This window comes from Lutra lutra, chromosome 1 (genome assembly GCF_902655055.1).
Source record: "Lutra lutra chromosome 1, mLutLut1.2, whole genome shotgun sequence".
In the NCBI taxonomy this organism is placed as follows: domain Eukaryota; kingdom Metazoa; phylum Chordata; class Mammalia; order Carnivora; family Mustelidae; genus Lutra; species Lutra lutra.
In genome coordinates, this window is record NC_062278.1 from 206,713,591 (window position 1) to 206,739,187 (window position 25,597).

The following is a 25,597-nucleotide window of genomic DNA, read 5'->3' on the forward strand; positions in this document are numbered from 1 at the left end:
TATTTAAAGGACATTATCTCAAGTGGGTGGACTCTAATTCAACCCTCTTAACATTCGAGAGCTATTACAGAGAATATCTCCGTTAATGTGCACATGAAAAGGGAGTGGCTCCCTTTTGGGTGGGTTTGTGGTGCAGGGGTGCGGCTCTGTGCTGTGCTGCTGCTCTCAACCAAGTCAAACTCATGGTTTGACCCGAGGCTCCAGGTTTCAGATGTTCCAAGGACATTTAGGTGGCCTTCCACTAAAGGGGAGTGACCAGGGAGTTGCAGAGTTTCAAGACAGGACACCTTTGGAGAGGGATTGTGTTACCTTAGTTCCCTATGGAGTTTTTTCGGAAACGTTCCCCATCCCACAACATCCCTTGACACCTTGAGACTCTGCTCCCCCTTAGTTGTGACGAGGGTTGCCTGCCGATGGAGAAGCTGTTGGGTGCCACTCCGCACCGGCTTGCACATCCAGGGCCAGTCCAGTCCTCAGGAGCCCTGGGACTGACTCCCAGCCCCCCCCGAGGTGTGAGCTCTCCCCGGGGGGACCAGTCTGATTTCATCCAACTGAACGCTGAGCCCCTCCTGCTTTCCCTTCTGGGTTTCCTGGTTTTGTTTTTTTTTTTTTTTTTTAAATATTTTATTTGACACACAGAGAGAGAAATCACAAGCAGGCAGAGAGGCAGGCAGAGAGAGAGAGAGGAGGAAACAGGCTCCCTGCTCAGCAGAGAGCCCGACGCGGGGCTCGATCCCAGGACCCTGAGATCATGACCCGAGCCGAAGGCAGAGGCTTTAACCCACTGAGCCACCCAGGCGCCCCGGTTTCCTGGGTTTTTGCCCAACGGTTATCTTCACCTGCCCTTCCTTAAGGACGAGATTTCCAGGGTTAAGCAGTCCTGGCGAAGGTTTTCTGAGGAGCAGCAGTCTGATGCTGGGCACTCACAGAGCAGCCGCTCCCCGTCACGGCTCAGCAGAACAGGATGAAGCCCAGACCTCCCTGGACCCCCACTGAACCCCACGACTCCCGAGCTCAGGTAGCTGTGTTGCTTCAGTGCTCTGACCCTCATGGATGCCAGAACGGTGGCCACTGTTCCTAGGCAGGGGCCCGTCTGCTGCAGCAACCCCTTCTGAAGGCAGTAACCGACCTGCCTGCTTCTTCCGGGCGGGCAGACACGTGGGGTGCAGGCCCCTCGGGCGGGGGGTTTGACCTGCGGGCCCTCGGCTTCTGTGAAAATCACAGAAGCAGCTATGGAGTCATGTTTGGAACTTGCGTGAGTCTTCTAAGAGGAGAGTCTTTCTCCCTTTTTTCTCATCTAGAGGTGACCTGCGGCCCAGGGCGTCTGCCTCCAGCCTCCCCTTGGCCAGTCACAGCAGAAGTCACAAAAATGGTCTCAAGCCCAAGGCCTCTTGGTACCAATCTGAGAATGTAAGGGGTTGGGGGGTGGGGGGGCTCCTGAACACGCCATCCCAGTTACTGTCCTCCAGCGAGGGAAGCTGCAGTTCAGAAAGCTAAACCAGCTAGCTCCCGCGCGCAGCCAGGGCACGGCAGGTGCAGGACGTGAACGCCAGCCGGTGCCTCTGGAGCGAGCATGTCTTCTACAGGGACACACTGCCACTCACGCGCTCCTCCCACATCCCAGGGACCCTCTTTTTTTCTGGGCCTCCGCCTCACAGCCACCAACTGTCCCACAGGCCCAAGGAGTCAGAGGCGGCACAGTAGTCCAAAGTTGCCTTTAATAGGAGATACAAAAGTAGAAAAACCAGCTGAGACTAAATAAGGGGAGATGGAGTGGGGAGGATGAGGGCAGGGCCACTCCTCCCTGCTAAGTCCCTCCATTTCCTGGTCCCTGTCCTGGAGGAAGGTAGGATAAGGGGAGGTGAGTGGTGGCCGGGTCTTCTCTGTTCCCTCCTACCCGAGCAGGCTGAGGCCATCAAAGCCAGGAAGCTCAAGGAAGGAAAAGCATATGTGGAATTGGGGGGGAAGCACCAAAGCAGGTTCCCTGAGAGGCCAGGCTGTGGTGGCATCGCTCACACCACAGAGCAGCCCTCAGCTGGGGAGCTCAGAAGCCGGACCACATCTTCACGGCCCATGGCAGCCAGGGCGTCCTCCAGCACCCTGAGGGTGGCCCCGCTGCCTTCTTTGATGGCCCAGTCCCTCAGTAGGGTGTGGGCTGGCACCTGGCCCTGGGCCATGATCTCCACAGCATCAGCGTGGTAGCCCAGGCGGTCGGCCAGGCCCTGCCAGCCCTTGTCGGGTTCGCCGGACACTTCCAGGAGCCGTTCCACTTCCTCTTGCTGCTGCCGAGGGAGATGAAGGTAGAGCCGGCAGCCAAGTTCAGGATGTGGCCCTGGGGTGGGAGACATGAGGGTCAGCTGGGCTGGGCGGTATGGCTGAGAGGGTCTGAAAGTCTGTAGATTGGGGAAGGAGGCTCACCCTGGCTCCCGGGCAGCTGGGGATTGTCCAGGAAGACAACGCTGTCCCCATGCCTCTGGTCCCTGTCGAGGGCCCCCAGCTCTGCAGTCCGAGCTTTGGCCAGCTGCTGTCTTTGTTTATGTGAGCGCCAGCTGTAGGGAGCAGGGGGGACCCGCCAACCTGTTCCAGCCTTCACTGAGACAGAGAGGGAGCTGGCCGGGAGTCCAGATGGGGAAGGGTGCACCACATGGCAGTGCCCGCAGTACCTACCACTTGAAGGCCACGTAGGCGAGCAGACCAAGGACCACCGTGGCCAGGAGGGCACAGTAGACAGGGATAATGCTGCCTGGGGCCCCTGGAGGCTCAGGGGGGAATGGGGAGGAGGTATTGGGGGCCAGAGCTCCCCCTACCCATACCCCTTCCCTGTCCCTGTCCTGCACCCTCTGGGTCTTATCTGTAGAGAAAAGGACAAACAGGATCAAGAGCACGAAATCAAGAGCACGCTACCCAAGTAGCAGTCACTTAGACTTTGCTGCCAGAAAGGTTTGAACCAAGAGTCCCCACTTGACAGAATCAAAAATTCATATCACAGCATCAAGATTGGCTCATTATCCCACCCTCGTCTCCAACAGCCTCCTCTCTGCTCACCACTGTTAGACACCTAGCCCTTCCCGGGGGGTTCTCCTCCCAGGTGTCTAGACATCTGCTCTTGCTGTTCAACCTTCTCCAACTGGCAGGTATCGCCTACTCTGGGAAGGCTTCCTTGATCTCTCGCAGTCTCTCCCTTTTCTGGCTCCTGCTGTGCCTCCTCTGTCTATGGCAGCATCACAGTGTGTGTCCTGTCTCTCCCACCATGTTTGGACCGTGAGAGCAAATTGATACATGTTGGTCCCCACGGGGGCTTCTGCACAGGAGACCTTGTAAAGTTTTGCAAAATAAAGCTGAGCTAGAAGGCAAAAGAATGCTGCTGCTTCCTTCTGCCTGGAAACCAGTTATCTCCACGATCCAGCGCAGGCAGGGCCTAGGATACAGAGACTCTAAAGCTTGTGACTGGACTTGTGTGGGACCTAGCCACCTACCCAGTGCCCCAAATCTGGATCAAAAGACACTTACCCACATGGATCATGCCTTCCCTGTGGCTGGAGTTGTGAAGCATGGCTCTGCCGGCCAGCAGGGCTCCCAGGGACTGCATCTCCTGGAGAAGGGGTTGGAGTGTCATGCCAACACTCAGGCAAGGGAGCTGGGAGATGTCTTCTCTGAGTCCAAAATCCGCTATGTGTAGTGAGATGGGGGAAATTTTTCAGGCCAGATGCAGGGAGTCCCTTGGTGTTGTCTGTCTCCCTCTCCTGGCTCACTCCATCCTGATTGACTCCGGGCTGGTTACCCACCCCGCCTCCCCAACCTCCCTATTCACCAACCTGGACCAGTTCCCTCCTCTGTCAGATGGGGTGGGGTAGACAGAGCTAGTCCCCACAGGCCAAAGCTGGAGGAGCCAGGGTGCAGCTCAGGATGGAGGAGAGCAGCTTGGAAACCTTAGCAAACCCCTGGTCTGAGTCCAGGGATGACGCGGGAAGACCACAGAGACTCTCATCCCCACCTCAATCAGAGCCAGGCTGGAGACTTGTTGGCAGGGTTGGGGGGGCGCTCCCCTGGACTTCACAGCATGAGCCAGTGGAACCCAAGTCTCCAAGGCAGGGCTTCCTGTGACTACAGCCCCACTCCTGCCTCCAGGGTCAGGATCCAGCCCTCACCTCCTGCCCAGAAACTGGACAGGAAGTTTCCTTGGTGGCCCAGAGGCTCCCTGGTCCCTTCTCACCTGGGAATTCAGATGGCCTGGAGACAAGAAACCTAAAGGACAGGACTACTTAGTCCCAGGACCCACCTGGGCCTACAGGGCTGATCCTGCTGGAATCTGCTTCCTAAGGCCTGGATAAGAGAAGCCCCATCTGGGCTGAGAATGGATCTTGCCCAGAAAGGCACCGAAAAGAAACCTGGGGGCAGGCCCTCCACCTCACCAACATCCACCACCACATCCGGCCTTGTCTCCAAACTCACTTCCCTGCCCAGTCAGCAAGTAGGTTTGTGACAGAGACTGCAGTAGTCCTTGCCACTAGTGAGGGTTACACATTTGTATCACTTACCACATAAGGGGCCCTTTCCTGGATCCTGGATGGCAGGTGGGCCTGTGACCAGCGCGCCTAGCCACGCCAGGCCTCTGTTTGCCCGACCCACCCTGAGCTGCGGGGCTGGAGCCCCCACCCCCACTCCCGCCTACATACACACACTCGTCTCCGGGCCACAAAATACGTCTACGCGTGCCAACACGAACGCCCGCACCACGACGGCCTACACCCGCAGAATCGCGGGCCTCGAGGTAGGGGACAGAAAAGCAACCCCCGGCTCTCGGTCGGGGGTAAGACCCCGGGCTCTATTCCCAACCCCCTCCTGACCTGCGGCAGCCGCCCCTCGTGTCTCCCAGGATCCACTCAGGCTGGCGAGACCCGTGCCTCTGCGCCGCCAGGCTCCCGTGGGCCAGCCGGGAAGGCGGCGGGCGGTCCCTGGGGAGGCCAGCTCCGGCGAGGCGCGGAGCTGGGCGGGGCGGGCGGTCCCGGGAGCCAGCCCGAGCGCCCACGGAGGAGGGGCCTAGGCCGGAACGCGGGGGCGCGCGGGGGGCGGGGCGGGGGGGCGCGGCCGCCCGCGGCCCCACCCCGCGCAGGGGCGCGCACACGTGCGGAGGTGTCGCGAGGGAGCGCTGGGGCGAGAGAACGAGCCGCCGGGGAGGGTCCGCGGGGAGGAGGGCGGCGCGGCCGGAGAAACTGAGGCCACGAGGAGGGGGCGAGTCGCCCGGGAGGGCTTCTGGGTCGGGGGAAGGCGAGCCCGGGCCGGGGGCCTGGGCAGGCGCAGACGCCGTGCGCACGCAGACTCGGAGGCGAAGCAGCTACAAAAGTAGGCCAGGTTTATTGCCGAGAGCGGGAGCGCGGGGGCCGCTTTTAGAGATTAAGGCCACAGCCCGGCCCCTGCTCCACCGGGACGCGGGGTTTGGGAGCCTGGGCTCCCTCCCCACACTGTGCAAAAAATGCTGTGCGGCCGCGGAGGCCAGTGCCACACTCCGGGCGGCCCCTCTGCCGGCGAGGGGCGGGACTTCCTGGAGTGAACCGCCCACCAATCCCTGAGCTGGGCGGGGGTGGGGTCCCGCCCACCCCCGGAGCCGGGCCGAGGGCCGCCGCGTGGTCTCCTCCTCCGGATTCCCGCCGACTCCTGGGCGGAGCCTCCACGGGCGGAGGCTTCTGGGGGCGGAGCCTGCGCGGTGGGGCGGGGCGACTGTCAGCGCGCCTCTCCTGGGTTGTACTCCGTCTCCCCAGAGGACACCTGTGAGATGCGCCTGGAGGGCCGTAACAGCTTCCGCGCGAACTGGCTGCTGCGCGCCTGGGGGTGGGGTGGGGGGATGTAGGATTGGGGAGAGGTGGGCCGGGACCGTCGCTCCCCACCCCGATCGAGGCCCGCCCTACCCTTATCCTCACCTCAGAGGGCTTCCCCGCTCCCACCACGATAAGCTTGCCGTCCTCAAGGCCCACGAGCACGTGGCTGCACTCTTTGGTCACAGCCACGCTGCGGATAGGCACCTTCATGGGTAGGGGAGGAGCAGCCGGGAGCAGCCTGCAGGGAGGGAGGGAGGGATCTGAGCTCTCAGCTGCAAGGGAGCTTTGTGTCTTCTTTCTCCCGTGTTCCCCACCCCTTCGCCACCTGCATTTGAGGGATGGCTTAACTGAAACCCTAAGACATAAAGGGACCTCCCACAGGTGTGTGGCTAAGGGAGGCCCAGGGCAAGATCAACCCACTGGAGGACAAGGGACAGGCCCTGAAGAATGTGCCCATGGACATATAAAGGTCATGGGTAGGCCCACTGTGATGGAGGCAGAGAGATGGAGGGGGGGGAGGCTAACACCTTTCTAGTATCCTCTGCCAATGACTACCACCCTGCAGGTCCATGAATTCCAACAAAGCGGAACTCACTTGTTCAGGTGAAGGATGTGCAGGGCGCACTGGGCTGTGCCCAGCAGAACAAAGTCCTCTGTCACTGCCAGGGCTGTGGGCTGCTCGACCAGGGGCAATGAAGCCCGTAACTTCCCATTCACGGAGTACAGGTGCAAGGAGTAGGTGACCTGGAAAAAGCAAGATGTGTCTGCAAGGACAGAATCCCAACTACCCTGTTCTTGGCCGAGCACCCCTTTTCCATACCTGAGCCCCTACACGCTCCCACGCTGAGCTCTGTACCACAATCTGGCCCTCAGACCCCAGCACCAGATGGGACACAAGTCCAGGTAACATGGCCCCTGGGGGCCGCAGCGCTGCCACAAATTGGCCACGACGTACGGTGTGGATGATCACAATTCCATCCTGCAGGAAGACAGCTTAGGGTGTGGAGCATAGGTCTCTAATCTCTGGGGGCACTGCCTAACAAACTCAGCCTCCCCTGGGCACAGGCACACACACACACCTCAGATCCAGAAACAGCCATGTCGAGTTCGGTACTGATGGCCACACAGCTCACGGCAGCCTCATGCCCGTAGAGGACCTGCACGGGCTTTGATGCCAGTCCCACCGAGAAACCACCCTGTGGGGAGCCAGGGCCAGCTCAGGACTGGGGATACCTCACTGCCCTGGCCCGAGAAGGCTGAGGCTCCGGAAAGTGACCGCCTTGTGCAGAGCCAGAGCGCTGGAGGGTTGTGGAGCCCCAGCCTTGTTCACGGTGGCAGAGAGAAGGGCAGGACTGCCAGTCAGCTGAGGGGTGGATGGGGGCTGCAGGTATGGACTACGGGAGGGCCCCTGAGGCTGCCCACCAGCCCACCTCCTGCAGGAGCCGCCACACCATGCATGTGGTGTCCCGGGAGCCCGAGATGAGGTAGATGCCACAGGTGTCCAGTGCGAGGCAGGTCACTACATCTGCATGGGGAGGGGAGGGGGCAAGTGGAACGCAGCGGTCACCTCCTGCCTGGCCGACCAGCCTGCCCTGCATCCCCCACCCCAGCTCCGGGGCTGTGCGTACCCAGGTGGCAGTGGAGCTGTTTCAGCAGCTTGCCCCTCGGTAGTGCGGTCACTCGCAGGCTGCCGTCCCAGTGGCCACCACTGAACAGCAGCTTTCCATCGGGGGCCACTGCCAGAGCTTGCCCATTCACACCACGGTCTGGCACCCACGGACCGCTCAGCAGTCGCTGCATCCTGACCCAGTGCGGGGCGGGGGGGTAGGGGACAGGGCAGGTGAGGCCAGGCTGACATAGAAGACCCGGGCCCTCAGAGACCTCAGCTGGTCCCTGACTGGGTGGGGCACCCGCTCAGGGGTATGGGGCATTGAGAGCCCACCCTTGCCCATTTCCCTCTGTCCTACTTGGGGTTGCCTATGGTGGCGTCTTTGCTGAAGCTGAAGTAGTTGTTTATGTTCCGGTCATAGGGCAGCCAGCTGTGGATGCCCAGCAGCCCACTGGCGCTCACGGTCACCTGGGGGCCAGAGGGGGCAGAGGTGGAGCAGTGGAAGGCGGAGTCAGAGCAGGAGTGGAGCTGAGCTGGGGGCTGCGAGGTGCACTTACCAACAGGTCTGAGGAGCCCTGGATGGTGAAGGAGTGGGACTGCCGGTGGGGGACTAGGGCCAGCACCAGGGGCACACCATCACTGATGACCTGAGGAGCAGAGCACAGAGCTGGCTCTGCCTCAGTGCTCAGCCGGAAACCCCACTCTCCTGCCTGCCACCTGGGGCACCATTCTTCCCTCTCCTCTCATCCCTAGTGCTCACAGACTAGGGGGTCACAGAGGCAGAGGTCCCTCTGCGACACAGTCGGGAGAGCTCAGTGGGCCTTCAGGAGGATATCTCCAAAGGTGAGGGAGTGACAAGCTGGGATGGACAAGACAGCCCTCTCAGTCTCGACCTTGGTCCTCCCAGCCTCTGACTTCACGTCCCCCAGCCTGCTGGCAGGAGGGGATGGGAAACTAAAAAGGTCAGGTCTGGGGGGGCCTTCTCATGGAGGGATTCCATCTCAGAGGATTGTGAGGGAAATGATTCACGGCCAGACGGCCTTCCTTCTGGTCTCCCTAAGGTTTTCAGAGATGGTTAGGGGCTCAACAACTTGTCCCCGCCGCAGCAAAGAAGGCGCCCCCATCCCTGCTCCCCTATCCCTCTCCCGTTACCTCTTTTTCAAAGATGGCTAACATCAGTGACCTTAATTTAGGTTTTCCATCTACCCCCAAGAGGTTGGTAAGGGACAGTGGTGTTAAACCCATTGCACAGAGGAGGACGATAGAGCTATAAAGCTCTGGCTCCCCTCACCTCCGCAAAAAAGGCCTTGAGCTGGTCCAGGTGCTGGAAGATGCTAGGTGAGTTAGTGTCCAGACGTGCAAGGCGCTGGGCTGCTTCCTCAGCGGAGAGCCGAGCTGGATGTGGCTCCTATGGACGAGTGACTGGTCAGCACAGCGGCATGGGCATCCCTGACCACGATCCTTTGAGCTGGCCTCACCTTTAGCAGCTGACAAGGAGTCTGCCCAAAATTACTGATGATGCCCTCCAGAGCCTTCCGTTCCCGCTCATCCACCACATGGTCCAGGTCCACGGCCCCTGGGTAAGGCAGGCAGAGCGGTCAGGACCTGCGCTGTGCCCTCCGCACTCAGCCCCCATGCAGAGCTGTGCCCTGGCCAGGGCGCCACCCACCCTCATAGGTGCAGTAATAGAAGACGTTGAGGGCCTCCTCTGCGGCTGGTCCCCGCTGCTTGTAGCCAAAGATGAGGTCGATCCACTCATGCAGGTGAGCAGACACGTACTCGGACTCCTGGGGGCGGGGAGGCACCAGTTAGTCCATGGACGGCTGATACCCCACTCTCCCTGGCACCCCTCAACCCTGGCTGTCCGCCTGTCCCCTGTCCATGTTCATCTCCTCACCAGGGCCTGGCGGTGCTGCTGGATGAAGTCCTCGGGGGAGCTGGCCCACGGCGGCAGCACCACGTCGCCCACCTTCTCGTTGGTCAGCTGGAGGCAGCCCAGGTCGAAGCCTGGCCCGGAGGACGGGGTCAGCGGTCTCGCTGTGCCCTCTACACCCGCTTCCCTGGCCAGGCCTGGCCTGTGCGCTCCACCCCTGGGGCCTCCCTGTGCCCCACGCCAGCTCCTACCATTCTGGTTCTCCAGGAAGTCAGGGAAGTAGAAGAACTCCGGAATGAGCTCCTTCACATCGGCAGGGCTCTCCAGGCGGGCCTGCCAGGCTGCTGCCACTGAGTGGAACTGCCGGTCGGAGCAGTCAAAGCTGGGGGAGGGGCACAGGCCAGAGTGAGGTGGGGACAACTGGGACAAGGAGGGAGAGCTATAGATGGGGGCAGGAAGGGAGACGAAGGGCCCCAGACACCCGGAGGACCTGCCTCTTTCCCTCATCTGCGGCAATCCACCCTCACCCCGTCATCTGCCAGGCAGCCCCGGGCCTCACCGGCCACTCTGCAGCTGGACGTGCAGGGAGGTGAAGGGTTCCACACGGATGAGGTAGTGCATCACGCCTGCAGCGTTGGAATAGTGGGTGCCGTAGTGGAACTTGTCAATGGTGCCCGCTGGGTCCTCGAAGCTCTCGTACCTGCAGCCACATTTGGGGTGGGGGGCGGGGGAGTCAGCAGAAGCCCTGCCCTCGCCCATCCCAGCCCCCAAGCCCAGCCTTGCCCACTCGCTCACTTCTCCCTCACGAGCTGGGCATGCTTGGGGTTCACCACACCGATGGGCTTGGACAGGTCCCGGAAGACGGCTGGGTTGCTGAGGTCCAAAGTTGGAGACACGTAGTCCTGCAGGACCCAGGGGAACTGGCCACCCACCCAGGGAAGGAGCTGTGTGAGGGTCCTGATGGCCTCCCTGCCCAGTCTGCCCAGCCCTCACCCTCAGGAAGATGGGCAGAGCCCACAGGCAGCGGGGGAGGGGGCGCGTTACCACTTGGAGGGACCACAGGGAAGCAGACCAGAACAGGCTTCCCTTCAGGGGTAGAGGGGGTAAGGCTCGGGGAGGGGGTGGATAGGGCTCAGGGAGGGGGTGGGTAGGGGCAGGGAACAGAGGCAGGTGTCAGACAGCACCCACCCCCTACCCGGGCCTGGCTCAGGGCTGGCCCACCACCAGCACCCACACCAGGCTGAACCAGGGCCGGCAGAGCAAAGGGGCAGGAATGGAGGAAAGGATTAGACTCTTACCACAGGATACTGGGACAGGTCGTTGTAGGTTCGCCCTGCAATGGTGTTGAGTTGCATCAAGTACTCGAAGTTGGAGATCTCACGCTGGACCCATTTCTAGGGGGCAGGGGCAGGCCAGAGGTGAGTCCACTGGGCTGTCCATCCCTCCTGCCAACCACAGGGCCTTGCCCCCCCCCCCCCACTCAAGGCCTCTTACCTGGGTGAGGCCCGAGGCACGCAGCATCTCCTGGGGGGAGCGGCTGCTTAGGTAGCCTTGGCTCGGGGGTCGGAGGCGCAGGAGCAACGAGTACGCCTGGTTCCGTACCTGGGTGTGGAGTGGGATGGGGCAGGGCTGGGGCCTGGGGGCCTGGCAAGGTGATGAGGCTATGGTCCCGCCCACCTTGCATGGGAAGTTGAGGAAGTAGTTCGCTTGATCAATGAAGAAGAGCTCGAGTGCTGAGCGGCGCAGGTTGAAACGCCGCAGGTGGACCTCACGCAGCTGGGCGAGCGGGCGCCGGAAGTCGTGGCCAATGCCTATGCCAACGGACACCAGCAGCAGCAGTCACTCACCCTGGCTCCAACAGACCCCATCCACCCCCTGCCATCCTTCTCAGCAGCCCTAGGAGGACGCACCCTCGTCTGTTTCCACACGCTCAGCACTGCCGTCATAGAAGTACACGTGCTGGGTAGTGATCTCCAGCAGCCCTGGGATCACGGCCACCACTGTGACCAGCTGGCACTCCGCGGAAAGCACCAGCTTCTCATGCTGCTCGTCCAGTTCCGCCGCCTGCATCCTGGGGGCCGGCACTCACTTCAGGCTCTAGGCTCCAGGACCCCCTTCCAGATAAGCCCAAGGACCACACTCTCCTAGCGCCATCAAGTCACGGGGTACAGATTCTTGTGCTTCCCACAGGAAAGGGAGGAACCGTCCAAGGTCCAGTGCCCACCAACCCTGGTCCCCACCCCAAACCTGGGCTTCTATCCCTGGCTTCCCCTGTTCAGCACCTGCCCACTCCCTTGGGCCCCCACACAGGGCGGGTCTGTGTTTCTCAGCCCTGCCCTGGGGTTCCTCATCACTAGCTGCCCATTCAGCTAGACAGCTCTCCCCAACTGCCCACCTGACTCTGGACAGTCCCTGCAGGGTGTTCACCCCATAACCGAAGACGAAGTGGCTCAGGAGTCAGTCCCATGGGAGGCATGTGCACAGAGGAGTAGACCCCTGCGCCCCGCTCCGGGTCCAGCTCTCCCAGCCGCACTCACGCTTTCTCCAGCGCAGCCAGCTCATCTTCGCCCAGCTGGTCTTCCTGCAGCTCCTCGGGGAGGGCACTGACTTTGGCCTCCTTGGTCACCGCTAGAGGCAGCGAGGCCTCCTCCGCCGGGGTCAGGGGGGCCTCACCTGCAGTGGGCCCAGGGGTGCTCAGCCAGAGCTGGGCAGGGCAAGCCCTAGGAGCTTGGGCAGATACTGCTCTGGACACCCTTTCTCACCCAGGTTGTCGCGCAGAGCGCTCGCTTCCAGATGAGGGTTGAAGTGATGGTTGGGCACTAGCTTCAGACGCATGCGCGAGTATGTCTCAGCACTGGACAGCTTCCAGCGTGGAACAGGCGGGTCCCTGAGGATACGTCCGGGATGGTGGTCATGGGTGGGCATGTGCATCCGCCAAAGTCCCCATTCCTCGCCTGTCTCATCCCAAACGCAGTGGCATGGCCCAGGGCCCTCCGGCCCTCCCAAGTCCCGCCCCCACGAGCCTCTGCCCCCATCCCCGCCCACCTCAGGGCCCGAGCCCCACCCACCTCAGGGCCCAGGCCCCACAGGGGCTGGAGAGCTGCCGCCACAGGGCCCCCCAGTGCAGCAGAGCGGTGGAGTGTTGCGCGGCCTGCTGCTTCAGTGCCGCTGCATAGCGCAGCCCTTCCAGGCGTCCCCGCCTCTGCGCAGGTTCCAGCACCAGGTCCTGCGGGGTGAGGGCAGGGTGGAGGAATGGGTCAGTCCTGCAGCGGGCTTCTCCTCCCAGTCCTCTGGGCGCAGGAGTGGAGCAGCTCCCCACCCTGGCCCCAGGCTGCACACCTGGAAAGCCCGCCGGCTGTGTGCCTTCTCCCGCTGGCGCCGCTGTCCACTACTCATGAGCATGTCATAGCAGGCGTTCCAGAAGCCCGACATGAGATCGTGGCTCTTCGCGTAGGTGTCCATATCGAACTGCGACATGGTGGGCTGCACCTGGAGGACCGGGTTGGGACAGGAGATCAGCGCTCCACGCAGCTCCCCCGACCATTTCTCCTCCCACGCCCCCTCCTCCAGGCACCTGCTTGTCGATGAAGTGGCGCCATTCAGGTGTGACACAGAAGGCCTGGAAGTCCTCGAAGAAGGTGGGGCTGCCGTTGGTCGGCGGCAAGGAAGGCAGTCCCCACTGGAGGCCCAGCAGCCCGTAGGCCCGGTCCAGCAGTGTGCGCACCAGGGGCACCAGCCATGAGCAGCGTTCCGTGGCTGCGGCCGCTGCACCTGGGGGCTCCGTGTCCTCGGTGGTCGTTTTTGACAGGGAGGTGTTCAGCGCCCGCGCCAGCGCTGCCTCCAGCTTGGAGAGCACATAGCAGGCCTCCTCCCGCCGCATGGGCACCGCCGCGGTCTGCAGCAGCCAGTGCAGCTTCACGTAGGCCTGGGCGTGCAGCTGGGGGGCGGAAGGGGGTGTGGGTGGCCCCAGCCGCTCCCCAGGCTCCCCACACCTGCCGCTGCCACACCCCAGCTGGCCCTGGGCTCACCTGCGGGTCCTCCAGCAGGATGTAGCCAAGCACTAGGCGCAGGCCAATCTGGGCCATCTCTCGGAGATCCGCTGTGCCGTTGGCCAGGTGCGGCCAGGCCCCCAGGCGGTCCAGCAGACTGCACACACCCTCGAAGAGCTGCAGCCAGGCGTATTCCAGGCCACCATCAGCAGAGCGGGCCAGCAGCCCGTGGGGAAGGAGGAAGGTAAGGTTTAGGCTGGGCGCCAGGTGGGGTTTGCCCACACAGACTGCATTCTGAGGCACCCGCACGCTCGTCCACCTCCGGACCAGAGGCCCACGGGCTCACGTGTGGCTCACAGGCCTCCGAGCTACCGCACCTTCTCACTCCACAGCTCCTGGTTCCCGTGGCCCTCTGCGCACAGGAAGTCCTGCAGCAGGCGTAGCAGCCAGAGCGCCTGCTGGGTGAGGCTGGCCAGGACCCCAACGGGGGCCTCCTTGATGTCGGTCAGGGCTGACTCCAGCATCATCTCCAGAAGGCTGGGGATGGATGACGGACTTGGGTGTCTGTCTGACTGCCTTCACACGAGGGCTTCCCGGAGGCCCCTCACCCTCCCGAGTGGCCTCCTCACCTGCGCTTGATGCAGTCGGGCGGCCGCACGAGCGTGGCTGAGGCCCCCAGCTGGGTGAGCACCGAGAAGACCTGGCCGCGCTCCCGCCACGCGGCCTCGTCGCTGCCTTCCACGCCACGCCACGTCACCGAGAATAGCACATTGGTGAGCAGGTTGCACAGTTCCTCCTCAGAGGTTTGCTGGGGGCACAGGTCAGGGGTGTGGGCCGGGGAGGAAGGGAATTGCTGACTCTCCCACTAGCCTGGCTGAGTACCCCTTGCCTGAGCACCACTCCCTGGTGTCCCTACCAGGAGGGACAGCCTTCAGACAACAAACAGGCTGGGGCCTGGAAGAATGGTGGAGGGGACTTAGCTGCTGCCTGAATCCCAGGGAGGACCCTGGGGTCTCAGTGATTCCTCGGGGAGAGAAGGTGTGGTTCACAAAATTACCTCATAGTTCTCACGGGCCCCAGAACTGTCCTGGAATCCTCTAGAAGAATGCCACAGTATAAGCAGAAACCCATCCCCAAATCCAGAAACACAAGGCAGATCCCTTAGAGTGATGCTGCTCGTGGGCTCTGTGAAGTCTCTGCCCTGCAGGCTCTCTTGGGGACTCCCCAAAGCCTGGCTGGTTTCCCCACTCGGGCTTGGCATCATTTATCCTGTTCTGGGACCCCAACCAGGAACACAGCTGCGGATGAGAGCTCCGGGGGGCAGCAGCAGGGCCGACCGGTGGGTATAGCCCTGATGTCTGATAGGACCTCACCTTTGGAAAGGTTATACCGCCTGCCTGGGGTCCCAGAGGGGTCCCTCAGAGCCGGGCAGTGGCAGAGCGGGCCGCCTCACCTGAGGGTTGCTGGTGTTTGAGGTATCATCCCCACTGATGGTGGGCTCCAAGAGGCTGCCGTCCTCTAGTACGTTGGAGAGACTGGAGCTGTGGCGGCCGTGGGCCACAGGAAAGGGCCGGGGCCCATCCAGCGGGGAAGGGGTGCCAGGCTGGCTGGCGGGAGTAAGAGTGCCGCTGCCACCGCCGCCGCCACCGCTGGTGTTGCATGACCCCACGCTGGCCCGTTCCAGGCCCAGGTCAAAGGGTGTACAAAATGGGGAGAGAGCGTGGTAGAAGGTGTCAGGGTCAGGGCTGGGGGTCTCCGAGGGGAGGAAAACGTCCGAAGTCTCAGGCGACTCAGTGGGTGGCTGGCATAGGGCTGGGTCTGGGGAGGTGGGTGGCTCTGGGGAGAATGGCAGGGGACTGCCAGCTGTGGCCGCCTCCAGGACGTATAGCCGGGTCAGCATGTCCTGCCAGCCAGCCTGTCGGGCCAGCAGCCGCACTATGTCTGGCTGTCCGTAGATGAGGTGGAAGAGCTGCGGGGCCAGGGCACAGCCAGTAAGGGACATGGCCAGCGCTCTGCCCCCGGACTCCCACCCCAGGGCCTTTGCAAGGGAGCCCTCCTCACAGGCAGGTAAAGCAAAGCTCCATGTTAGAAGCCCCATCCTCCTCAAGCTGTCTCCCCCCATACTCACCTGGCGACAAATGTCCAGGCGGACGCTGAGGTCAGCCTGGAGGGACAGCTGTACCACAGCCAACAGATCTGAGAGATTCAGGCAATCTGGAAGGATGGCCAGAGAGGCCCTGAGGGACTGAGCATAGGCGGCGGACCTCGCTTCCCCTCTGGCCCAGCCTCAGCCCCTGTGCCCATGCCCTCCCTCTATCCACCTGCCCTATTTCCTGGCCCCGTCTCGCCCTTCCACCTGGCCTGCCTCCTGGCCCTACCCAGGTGGTACCTGCCCCCAGGAATAGCTTGTAGAGGCCCTGGCAAAGCTGGGGGGAAGCAGCCCCCTCTGGCAGGCAGGCGACAAGGCCCTGCAGACCGTACTCTCGTAGCCGGAGGCGCTGGCGGCTCCGCTCAGGTAAGCGCTCGTTCTGCTGCAGTTTTCGCAGGATCTGGGGGTGGGGGGTGACATAGAGGGTTGTCCTCATGGGGAAGGAGTGACTGGAGCAGGGAAAGTCACCACGCAGGTCTGTGGCTCCAAGGGACCTGTTCTGCCTCCCTGGCCCTTAGGCAGGGGCCACGGCAAATGGAACACAAGGGGCAGGCTGGGTGTACCTTGCAGACTCGGTCAGGCACCAGGGGCAGTGACCTCGGCCGGACCAGCAGAGCCAGCAGCACCTCAAGGTTCCCCGGCTCCACAAGGAAGACGGCCAGAGACTCCTGTGCTGGCGAGCCCTGCAGCAGCGCCAGGAACAGGTCCAGGGCTCCCACAACCTGGGGATCCAAAGTCTCCTTGTGGGCGGGCCACTCCCCTTGACACGGTCCACACCCCACCCCGCACCCAAGCCCTTCCCCCCCAGCCTCCAGCCTACCTGACCATCATCCGCGGAGGCCACCAGAAAGCTAAGCACCACCTGCATGTCCTCCGCCGCGGAGCTCCGAACCAGGAACTCCCGCACCAGGCCCAGGAGCGAAGTCTGCACTGTGCGCACGTCGTCAGCCACTAGGGGGAGCTCCCGCGGCGGGCTGGGCCGGTACCGACCCAGGGCCGCAGCCACCCAGGGCCAGGAGAAAGCAGGGGAACAGAGGGGAGAGAGCAGGCAGGTGAGCTGCGGGGACCGAACCCCATCCCCAGGGCCAGAGGCTGCTGTGTCAGGCCCACAGCCTGTCCGCCCCCACCAGCCTCACCTGTAATGGGTGCGCAACGCGTCCAGGATGAACTGGACCCCGTACTTCTTCCGCAGCTTCTGTCTGTGTTCCCGGACGATGCTGGACATGTACTGGATATGGCCTGAATGGGCATCATCGGAGGACTCAGGCCCCCTCGCCTGAGCTGGGCCCCTTCTGCTGTCCCTCCAGGACAGGGCCATGTCCCTGCCACATCCCCCAGGGTCAAGCTGTTCCCTCAGATGGCCCAAAGCGGGGTTCTAACTTCTCCAAACCTCTGCCCTCACTGTGCCCGCTGGCATCCCCCCATCTAAGTCCCCACACCCACCCAGGCGCACGGCAAAGTCACTGGGGCTCCAGAGGTGGAAGTGGAAGAGCACGTGCTGGTAGAGCAGGTAGAGGAGGGGCCCGCCGCCCTCTGCAGCCACCTGCTCCATCAGCAGCTGCGCAGACATGAGCACGTTCATGTCCATGGCCCAGCTGGGGACCTGGAGTGGAAGGAGGCAATGTGAGGCAGCAGGCCCGGGATGGGTGCCGCTGAGCCCCCCCAGCATCCACCCTGCCCCACACAGGCAGACAGACAGGAGCATCCTGCCTGCTCCAAGCCTTTTCGTGGCTCCCCACTGCCTCCGAGGGGCAAGCTCCCCAGCCTGCTGGGTGGGTTCCTTGCCCCAGTGGGGTGCTGGTTACTTCTTTGGCCAAACCCTGCCAAGCTTGGCGAGGCCCTGCTCAGATGCCAGCCACTCCACCAGGAGGCTCTCCCCGACAACATCAGGTTCCCCTTCCTAGCCCTCCGACGCCGTCCCCTCCGCCAGACAGGGCCAGCCGCACCCCCGTCCCCCGTTCCACCTTGCGCAGGAGGGCTCCAATGATGGCCGGCCCCTGGCACTGCACCAGGCTCTCCTGGTTCCCCGCATGGCCCTGCAGGAAGTTCCGCAGCATCAGCAGGAAGGCGGCCACGGCGTTCCTCTCCATGCGCACCTCTACCGGCCACCAGGAGGGGGACAGAGGTGTGTCAAGGGTCTGCCAGCAGCAGAGGCCACAGGCACTCCAGCCTCCTTATCATGCCAAGAGTCCCTCACCGCCCTAACCCAGGCGCCAGGGCCACTTTACCTGAGGACTTGCCCAGTGGGAGAAGCAGGCCCTGGGTGTTGTGGGCGGAGGTCAGCTCAGGCCCCACGAGGTCATGTGTCTCAGCTGGACCTGCCTCGGCCTCCTGGGGCTGGGAGGCCACTCGCTCCAGCAGGGGCAGCAGGGCAGCCATGCCTCCCACACAAGTCACCACATCCTAGGGGAAGGGCTGGCTGTGGGAAGGCAGCTCCCAGCCACTTCCCACCTCACTCCGCCCCAGATGATCTTCCACTCTGGGAAGCTGGGTCCAGCGGACTCTGGTTCTCTTGAGTGGACCTCCCCTAACGACCTTGCAGGGCACAGTGTGGCTCCCCAGCCCACCCTGCACACACGCGTGCCCATGCCCGTGCTAGTGCCCCCGGCACCCCTGGCCCGTGCACAGGTGCACACGCACCTTCACATCCCAGGTCTCCACCCTGTGGCCCGTCAGGCGGCCGTCCAGCCCATGGCCAGGGGACAGGTCCAGGCAGATGTTGTTCCTACAGGCCTGGGGGCAGGGGGTGGGCGGGGAGGCAGGGTCAGTTAGAAGAGGAGGTGGCACAGGAGTTGGGGGGGCAGGGGAAGGTAGCAGGGCTGAGCCAACCACCCCCACCCAATACCTGAGGTGAGTAATGGAGGAGCAGCTTGGTGCTAAACTCGTGCAGCTCACCCTCGGGCTTGAAGGGTGCCATCTCCTTGGGCCCTGGGGGGTGGCCAGGGGGCTTCAGACCTGGCTGGGTGTCTCACCCAACCCCATCCAGAGCCTGCCATGTCAGAGGACATACACCCCCAGGAACGCCTTCTCCCTCCTGGACCCCTAGTTTCCAGCCTGGACCCTGTAGGAACCCCCACCCCCCAGGTAGGAGCTGGGCCAGGGCGCAGGGGGGTGGTGGGGGGTGGTGCTGCATACCTAAGGTGAACAGGGTCCGCAGGGCCGACGCAGGCAGGGCTTCATGGAAGATGGCCACGGCCCCCAGCTCACCCTCCAGGGACGTAGGGCTGCCCCACCGGGTGTCCTGTGTGCCTGCAAGGGTGGAGCTGATGCTGCCCTCCTGCAAGGGGGTCACCAGCCCGGACCCCCAGCCAAGCCCTGCAGTGGCCGGGACCGACTGTGAGCGGGAGAGGGAGGGGTGAGGGGGAGCCAGGGCCGTGGGGACTGGTGGCGTAGGCAGCCCCGTGGTGGTGGTCGTCGTGCGGTGCCCAGCGGAGCCAATACAGCAGGAGGAGAAAGGCTGCGGGGCCGGGGTTGGGCAAGTGGTCAGATCACAGTGAAGCCTGGGGTTCCGCCTGCATCCAGTTCCTCACACGGACCCCTGTGGCCACACGGACCCCAGAGGCCGAAGTCTGAGGCCCCACCACGTCCAAGATGCCCCGGCTACCCCAGGCCTCCCCAAACCCTGCCTGGCATACCTCACTGAGGGAGGGGCATCGAAGGGCTGCCGTCTGGACCAGCTGGCCGTCTTTGTAGACATGGACCAGGTTCTGGCTGAAGGGCCGGCGCCCAGGCACATGGACAATGGCCACGCAGTGCTGGAACAGAAGCCTCAGCATCAGGTTGGTGCTTGGGGTCTCCACCCCCCACCCATGCCATCTGAGCAGAGAGGCTCACCCAGGCGGAGTCGGCAAAGGACACTTCAGGCAAGCTCATGGTCAAGTACTCCTTCCGGGTGCACACGGCCACCACCAGTGTCCCAGCCGCCGTGAAGAAGGCCTCGAACCCTGAGCCACTGCTGGTGAAGAAGCTGGGGATAGGCGGTACCAGTTATGCCTGTGGCTTTCCTGCTCGGCCCTACGGCACTGCACCCCACTCCCTAGCCATCACCCACCTATATAGCTGCTTTCGCTGGAGTGGCCGGGAGGGGGCTGGGGCAGGGGCCGCAGCTGTGGGGTGCAGACAGAGCCAGGCATGGAAGGTGAAGCTGGGTCCCGGCCAGCGCTGCACGGGGGGCACCATAATCCCCGCCATGCTGGGCGTGAGGTCAAAGTAGTGCAGGGCTCTCGCGGGGCCCTGGCGCCGGGCCATGCCTGACAATGCACGGATGATGGCCCCCGCGTGTCTGGCCTTCCCAGCCTCTGTCCCGCTGGGCTCTGAGTCCAGCGCCGGTGGCGGGCGCAGCAGACGGCGCAGCTCCAAGGGCCTCAGGGACACTCGGCCCAAGGCTTGCAGCAGCGCCAAAAGCTGCTCTTGGCAGTGGGCCCCCAAGGCGACCCCGGCGGCCAGTGTCTCCAGCAGGTGGCCCACCAGACCAGCCTGCACACACGTGCCCCGGCTGGCAGGGCAGCTGTCACAGAGCCACCGGAGGTGCTGCGCGAGGAAGAGCCGCAGCTCCACCGTGGGCAGGGCGGGCAGCCACTGCATCAGCAGAAGCACGGGCTGCTCATTGACGATTGGTGGTGGCGGACATCCACTGTGGTCACCTTCCACAGCCTGGGGGTGGAGAGCACGGGATGGTTCCTGGGGCAGCTGTTAGGTGACGGGAAGGGCCACCCTGCTGGCCAAGGGACCTCCGTGGCTCAGGGTGTCGGCCTCCAGTGCTGGAGGGCAATGCGTGCCCCCCCGTCCTGCTCATGCAGGTTGCAGCTTGGGGGAGACGGAGGCGGGTGGGCATGCGGCACTATTTACACCAGGCCTCTGGCACCATTAACCCCCTGAGCCTGGCTTTGGGTCCGGGGTGGCCTCAACCCCAACGGCATGTTCTGGGATGATCTGGGGCGAGGGGGCACGGTCTCGCTCCCCTGCACTGGATCTTCATCCCAGGGACACAGACACCTTGGTCAGGCCATGGGTCCCACTATATAACACCCATGGCCAACAGAGCCCCCAAGGTGGAGGGCTCACCCTCCACAGGAAGCCTGATTTGGTCCTGACCACCCCTGGGACCCCAAGCCCACGCCTTGGACCTCACCATGTTGAGTAGCTCCTGCAGCAGCCTGCGGGTGGGGGGGCCGTGGCTCTGCAGAACCTCGAGCAGGTGTGGGTAGCCGATGCGCTCCTTAAACACCTCCTGGGCAGGAGGAAGGGAGCACATATGTGGGCCCCCAGGGCAAACCCACACCCCATGGAAATCCCAGAAGAAGGAGCATCTTTCAGGGCTCCCCAACCTGGCTCTGCCTCCGGGTCGCAGTGCTGGTGAGGGCAAGGGCCCACGGATGGCTGCGGGGGTAAGGGTCCCCTTGGAAGGCTGTAGATGGTGGTCAGCCCCCAAGTATCCTCCCCAGTCCAGCCCTGACCCCGGAGACCCAGCTGCCGGCTCTGACCTGTACCCCACAGGGCAAGACGCCTGCCCCCTCAGCTCCGTTGCTCTAATGGCCACCAGCCAGAGCCGTCTGGGGGCATGCAGTCAGTTTAACCCCCACCCCACACCCCTCTGGTAGCCAGACTGTAATGTCCTCACCTTGGCTGATGGGGAGCCGCTCATGATGGCGGTCAGCACTCGGACCACATGTACTACGATGGCGTCTGTGTCCTGGTCCAGAACCTTGGGGTGGGGTGGGGTGGGGAGTCAGCAGCAGGGGTACCAATGTGTCACAGCTGGCAGCCCCCTGCTCCTGGTGTAGGGCCAGGAGCAGGTGCCCCAAGGCGTGTTGCTGAGTTGGCTGGAAGCCTTGGGAGTGGGGTACCGGGCCTTCTATTCCTTGCCCATGCTACTGTGACCCTCACCCTGACCCTAGGGCCCTCTCTGAGTAGCTTGGCCAGACCCCCTTTGACAAAGAGGCCAGGGAAGAAACCAAGACCCTCACTGTGACAGATCAACAGGGGACCCTCTCGCCTTACCCCTTCTGTCGCTCACTGCTTACAGGCCTCAGTCCCCGCCCATCCCCACCCAAGCTAGACACACACAAGCAGGCAAGTGCTCCATCACCCATGATGATTGACAGGGGGTGGGGAATCGAGGGACAACCAATCACAGGAGGTTAGAACCAGAAGAACCTTCGAGACCTTTGAGTCCTACCCTCCCCCTTGCCCCTAGATGCAGGTGGGAGCACTAAGGCTCACCCTGGCTGAACCTGATAGCTGGAAACAAGCCATTCACTTGCCCTGCCCCACCCCTGGGAATGGGCTTAGAGAATGTGTCCACAGCTGCCAGACTGCTAGGCTGTACCCTGGCTCCATGGGGCCTGATTCCCCCAGCGACCTCACACAACCTCCCCCTCCCCAGGCCTCAGTTTCCTATCTGTAAAAACGAGGGGTCTCACCCGCCTTGTCTGCTTTGTGGAAAAGTAGATATGCACGCTCTCAGAAAACAGGTTAAAGCAACAGCCACAGGGGCTGCCTCATGAGGACAAAGGCAGGGGCACCTCAGGGTTGGGGCCCACGCAGTAAGGAGAGAGGGTTCTCCATGCGAGCCCCTGACAGCTTTGCTGCCTCTTCCAGCTCCCATGCAAGGTGAGGCAGGGAGACATCATAAGGGGATGAGGGACTCCCAGTGACCTGCTTAAGGCCGGCACAAGGATCCATGGAAAGAAGTGGGCCCATGTGTGGGAACCTCCTTTTCTGTCACAGTCGTGCCCCTTAGTATCTGGGCTTCAGTTTCCCCTTCTGGGAATGGGGGGTGGGTAGGTGGTTGAGTTTCGAAGGTTCCTTCCAGCTTGGTAAAGCCAAACCCTAGCTCCCAATACTAATACTGGGTAGGGCACAGATCACTCTTGCCCATTCCCTTGAATAAGCGTCTGGAAGTTGGGTGAAAGAGCATGGGGGATCCAGCCCCATTACTAGGCCACCGCAGGCCTTACACATATCTGCTCGTTCCCCCTGCACAGGCAGGAAGGGCTCAAAGAGGGAGCCGCAGGGGGTGGGTGCCCAAGGAGGTAAGTGCCTGAGCAGGTCAGCCCCAAGGTGGTACCTTCTGGACATCGGGCTCGGTCAGTAACCGGGTAGCCAGGTCACTGTCCCCCTCAGGGGGCGCCCGGGCCTGCAGGTACAGCTGTGGGGAAGGGGGAGGGCACAAGGTGGAGGAGGCAGAGAGAGAAGAGGAGGAAGATGGGGGGAGGGGGGTTAGAGAGGGACCAGGGGCAGCTGCCAGGGTTCTGCCCTGTGGGAAGGCTATGTGTGCCCTGACACCCAGGCAGAGAGCCCCACTAGGCACTGAGGAAGTCAGGGATCCGAGAGCTGCCCATACTCAGAACAGACCTGGGTCTGGGGGCAGGGCAGGTAAGTGGGCAGGAGCAGGGACTATATCTAAAACAGCAGGCCCTCCTCCTGCCCCTGGCCTTGGGGCTGGAGAAAGGGGGACAAGGGGCCAGGGCAGCTCCTGTCCTTCCGCCACATCCCTCCTCCTATGGGGTGCAGAGCCATCCCAAGCCTTAGGCCACCCTGCTCGCCACAGACCGCCCCAGCCCAGTCCAGCCCAGGCTCGCCTAGCAGCCCCCACAAGGGATTCCCCAGCCTCTGGGCCCCGCCCACCTTGCTGTTCTGGATGAGGCGAGTAAGGTGTTCAAAGCAATTGTTGCTCAGGAAGGTGGCCTGCAGCACCGGCCGGTCCTCGCACGCCAGCATCTGGGGGATGGCGTCTGTGGACGGGTCTCGGGTCAGCCCCGCTCCATCCCGTCAGCGACCCCGCCCGCTCAGCCTCTCGCCTTCTTCCCACGCTGCCCGGTCCTGCCTTCCATCAGCGCGTGGACCTTCCCCGGCCGAGCCACCTCCCCAGGAGCCTGGGGGCCCATACCCACCGAGCATGCTGACCCGTAGGGCGACAAGGGCCTCTTCGGGGCCTGGGCTTGGGCCCGCTGGCCAGTCGGCATTAAGGATGCGGAAGTAGCCCTCAAGCAGGGTGCGGAGCTCTGGCCCACGGGGGGGCGTGCGGCTGGCATGCAAGACATGTACAGCCCCCACGAGCGCCTCCAGCGCCAGGGGCACCAGGCGGGGGTCCTGCGCCGGCCCATGGTCCCAGCCCCGCACCACACCCAACAGGCCCTGCACGGAGCCAGCACTCACGGCCATCTGCCCGTTCTCCTGCAGGTGTGGGCAGAGATGGCAATGGTCAAGGGGCTTGAGCAGCAGAGCCCCTGAGGTGGCCGCCCTCTGGTCTGCAGGCTCCTCCAGGCTTACCTTCCCTCCTGCAAGGACAGCCCCGAACAGGTGGACGAGGCGAAGCAGCAGCATGGGGGGCAAGCCGTCTGCCCCCTGCAGGCTCTCTGGATAGGGTGGGTGGGCAGGACAGGACGATGTCATCAAGCTTGCGGGGGACTACCCAAGAGGGAGGTGCCCTGGGGTCGGGGGAGAGGGCTGGGATGTCTCGTGTGAGGGGAAAAGACCCTGTACTGTCCTTGGGAACTAAAATGTCATGGCTCTCTGCTAGGGAGGTCTAGGGAAGACACGGCCCTTCTTTGGAGAGCTTGAAGGCCTGTGGTCCTGCCCTGAAATCCTAGTCGCTCCCCCAGATCCTTAACCTCCAAAGCGGGGACCCCAAGGTAGGCAACACACACGCCCACCCCACTTCCCCACGGCAACCCAGAGTTGAGCTTCTCAGATACAAAGCTGCTCCTGCTACCCTGCGACGGTTGGAGCTTCCTGTGACCTGCTCTGGGGACCTCGCTGTATCTACCGTACAGATGCCCCCCCCACCCTCACCCATGCCCCCGCTGGGGACTTCTAGGGGCTTTCACAGTCTCCCATGTGGGAGGCCCACCTGGCTCTGCTCCAGCCAAGCTGGACAGGATGCCAGGCCACAGACTGAAACTCAGAGAGAAGAAGGGACCAGCCCTGGGTCACATGAGTGGTGTGTATGGTGGGGGATGGGGGTAAGAGCAGGGCTCACTAGATTCAGGTGGGATGGGGTGGGACAGCTCCTTGGGCAGAGGGCATCTGAGCTGAAGCCCAAGAATGCAGGTGGTCTGGGAAGGGACAGGAAGCAATAGGGAAAGTCATGGAATAATAGCGCATTTCGGGAGGGAGAGGACAGGGTGCAGAGGGCGAATGGGATTGGAAAGGGAGGCTGTGTGGGAGCAGGATGGGATCCTGAGATGCCAGGCCACTGATGAGGGACTGACGGCAGGAGGAACAAAATCCAGGCTGTTCTGCGAAGAGCACTCAGGTTGTGGGAGAACGGAGGCAGCAGCTCCTGGGGTGTGGGGTGTGGGGGGCGTGTCTCCCCTCTTGGAGTCGTGGCCCCTGCTCCAGACCCCAGGCCTACAGCAACATGGCACATCCCAGTGACACTTCCACACCTCTGTGTTAACAGGCCACCGCCTCACCAAGCCTGGCCTGCCCCAGTCCACAGCCATCTTGCCCTGTCCCATCTAAAGTCCTGGCCAGCCTCCCTCTGAAGAGAGGAAAAGAGGGGACCAGAGAGTAGAGGGTCCCCAGGGGCCAGAGGTGGCCAGAGATGTCCAGGGGGTCGCTTGTCCAGGACCACGGGAGCAGGAAGCAGAATCGGTGTAGACATTGTCTAAAGGAAGGGTGCAGCCTCCAGGGGTAAAGGGATCAGATCAGGGAGTTTTAAGAAGGTCCAGAGTGAGATCCAAGTGGCTTCTCCGACCCAGGAGGTGGGCGGAAAGAGGGAAGGGAAACTGCTCTCCCCCACCTCATGGAAGGCCTTCACTCCGGCCCGGAAAAGAAATTACTCATTTTGCCCAGACCTGCCCTTTCTTTCCTCTCTGGCCCTGAACTCCCTCGCCCCTGGAGGCCTCGTCAGTTTTCCGTGGTGCTCCCAGCCCTGCTGGCTGCCACCACTAAGGGTGTCCCACCCCTGTGGCCACTGGGATGGGGAACTGCAGGAAGGGGCTCGGGTCTGGGGGTGGTGCCAGGTGGGGGCCGATGGGGCAGGGGCGGGGCCTGACCTCGGAAGAAGGCGCTGAATTCACAGGGCAAAGCCGCTGGAGGGAACTTGTATTTGCTCTTCTCCTTGGAACTGATGACTTCCCTGGGGGTGGGGGTGGGGAATGGGCAGGGGCCCGGGTGAGGCCAGGCACGGCACCCCGCCCTGGCCACCCTCCC

At 63.0% G+C, this 25,597-nt stretch overlaps 2 protein-coding genes across 9 annotated transcripts in view; both read right to left on the minus strand.

The window, feature by feature from the left end:
- Positions 1 to 25,597, minus strand: part of NBEAL2 (neurobeachin like 2) — a 34,901-nt gene that overhangs the window by 717 nt on the left and 8,587 nt on the right. For 2 of the 6 annotated variants that reach the window (XM_047695284.1, XM_047695293.1), the window contains exons 6-53: positions 25,441 to 25,523; positions 23,711 to 23,796; positions 23,332 to 23,614; positions 23,066 to 23,172; positions 21,057 to 21,140; positions 20,568 to 20,666; positions 19,488 to 20,089; positions 19,271 to 19,403; positions 19,072 to 19,191; positions 18,572 to 18,893; positions 18,282 to 18,364; positions 18,077 to 18,169; positions 17,665 to 17,839; positions 17,401 to 17,534; positions 16,880 to 17,039; positions 16,573 to 16,675; positions 16,257 to 16,410; positions 16,000 to 16,158; positions 15,677 to 15,836; positions 15,416 to 15,501; positions 14,741 to 15,256; positions 13,917 to 14,095; positions 13,665 to 13,824; positions 13,327 to 13,464; positions 12,873 to 13,235; positions 12,638 to 12,787; positions 12,367 to 12,524; positions 12,061 to 12,185; positions 11,836 to 11,971; positions 11,209 to 11,369; positions 10,793 to 11,109; positions 10,597 to 10,692; positions 10,094 to 10,218; positions 9,858 to 9,998; positions 9,550 to 9,680; positions 9,323 to 9,432; positions 9,095 to 9,212; positions 8,904 to 9,001; positions 8,717 to 8,833; positions 7,983 to 8,072; positions 7,784 to 7,893; positions 7,445 to 7,617; positions 7,247 to 7,341; positions 6,896 to 7,012; positions 6,637 to 6,795; positions 6,412 to 6,560; positions 5,919 to 6,054; positions 5,337 to 5,823 (exon numbers count right to left, since the gene is read on the minus strand). In XM_047695284.1, the coding sequence (XP_047551240.1) occupies positions 5,722 to 5,823; positions 5,919 to 6,054; positions 6,412 to 6,560; positions 6,637 to 6,795; positions 6,896 to 7,012; positions 7,247 to 7,341; positions 7,445 to 7,617; positions 7,784 to 7,893; positions 7,983 to 8,072; positions 8,717 to 8,833; positions 8,904 to 9,001; positions 9,095 to 9,212; positions 9,323 to 9,432; positions 9,550 to 9,680; positions 9,858 to 9,998; positions 10,094 to 10,218; positions 10,597 to 10,692; positions 10,793 to 11,109; positions 11,209 to 11,369; positions 11,836 to 11,971; positions 12,061 to 12,185; positions 12,367 to 12,524; positions 12,638 to 12,787; positions 12,873 to 13,235; positions 13,327 to 13,464; positions 13,665 to 13,824; positions 13,917 to 14,095; positions 14,741 to 15,256; positions 15,416 to 15,501; positions 15,677 to 15,836; positions 16,000 to 16,158; positions 16,257 to 16,410; positions 16,573 to 16,675; positions 16,880 to 17,039; positions 17,401 to 17,534; positions 17,665 to 17,839; positions 18,077 to 18,169; positions 18,282 to 18,364; positions 18,572 to 18,893; positions 19,072 to 19,191; positions 19,271 to 19,403; positions 19,488 to 20,089; positions 20,568 to 20,666; positions 21,057 to 21,140; positions 23,066 to 23,172; positions 23,332 to 23,614; positions 23,711 to 23,796; positions 25,441 to 25,523 (7,696 nt within the window). In that variant the 3' untranslated portion in view covers positions 5,337 to 5,721. Of the gene's footprint in view, positions 1 to 5,336; positions 5,824 to 5,918; positions 6,055 to 6,411; positions 6,561 to 6,636; positions 6,796 to 6,895; positions 7,013 to 7,246; positions 7,342 to 7,444; positions 7,618 to 7,783; positions 7,894 to 7,982; positions 8,073 to 8,716; positions 8,834 to 8,882; positions 9,002 to 9,094; positions 9,213 to 9,322; positions 9,433 to 9,549; positions 9,681 to 9,857; positions 9,999 to 10,093; positions 10,219 to 10,596; positions 10,693 to 10,792; positions 11,110 to 11,208; positions 11,370 to 11,835; positions 11,972 to 12,060; positions 12,186 to 12,366; positions 12,525 to 12,637; positions 12,788 to 12,872; positions 13,236 to 13,326; positions 13,465 to 13,664; positions 13,825 to 13,916; positions 14,096 to 14,740; positions 15,257 to 15,415; positions 15,502 to 15,676; positions 15,837 to 15,999; positions 16,159 to 16,256; positions 16,411 to 16,572; positions 16,676 to 16,879; positions 17,040 to 17,400; positions 17,535 to 17,664; positions 17,840 to 18,076; positions 18,170 to 18,281; positions 18,365 to 18,571; positions 18,894 to 19,071; positions 19,192 to 19,270; positions 19,404 to 19,487; positions 20,090 to 20,567; positions 20,667 to 21,056; positions 21,141 to 22,505; positions 22,587 to 23,065; positions 23,173 to 23,331; positions 23,797 to 25,440; positions 25,524 to 25,597 lie in introns of those variants that run through there. The other 4 variants (XM_047695310.1, XM_047695266.1, XM_047695274.1 and 1 more) reach the window with 4 other exon arrangements.
- Positions 1,701 to 5,046, minus strand: LOC125081049 (death domain-containing membrane protein NRADD-like). 3 transcript variants are annotated; one of them, XM_047695470.1, is made up of 5 exons: positions 4,848 to 5,046; positions 3,511 to 3,592; positions 2,668 to 2,851; positions 2,419 to 2,549; positions 1,701 to 2,332 (listed from the first exon to the last, which is right to left on the minus strand). In XM_047695470.1, exons 2-5 carry the CDS (start codon positions 3,587 to 3,589, stop codon positions 2,013 to 2,015), a joined length of 714 nt encoding a protein of 237 aa, XP_047551426.1. In that variant the 5' UTR covers positions 3,590 to 3,592; positions 4,848 to 5,046; the 3' UTR covers positions 1,701 to 2,012. The 3 variants fall into 3 exon arrangements, with proteins under 3 accessions (XP_047551426.1, XP_047551416.1, XP_047551408.1); XM_047695460.1 differs by having other exon boundaries at positions 3,511 to 3,669; positions 4,848 to 5,045; XM_047695452.1 differs by having other exon boundaries at positions 3,511 to 5,045.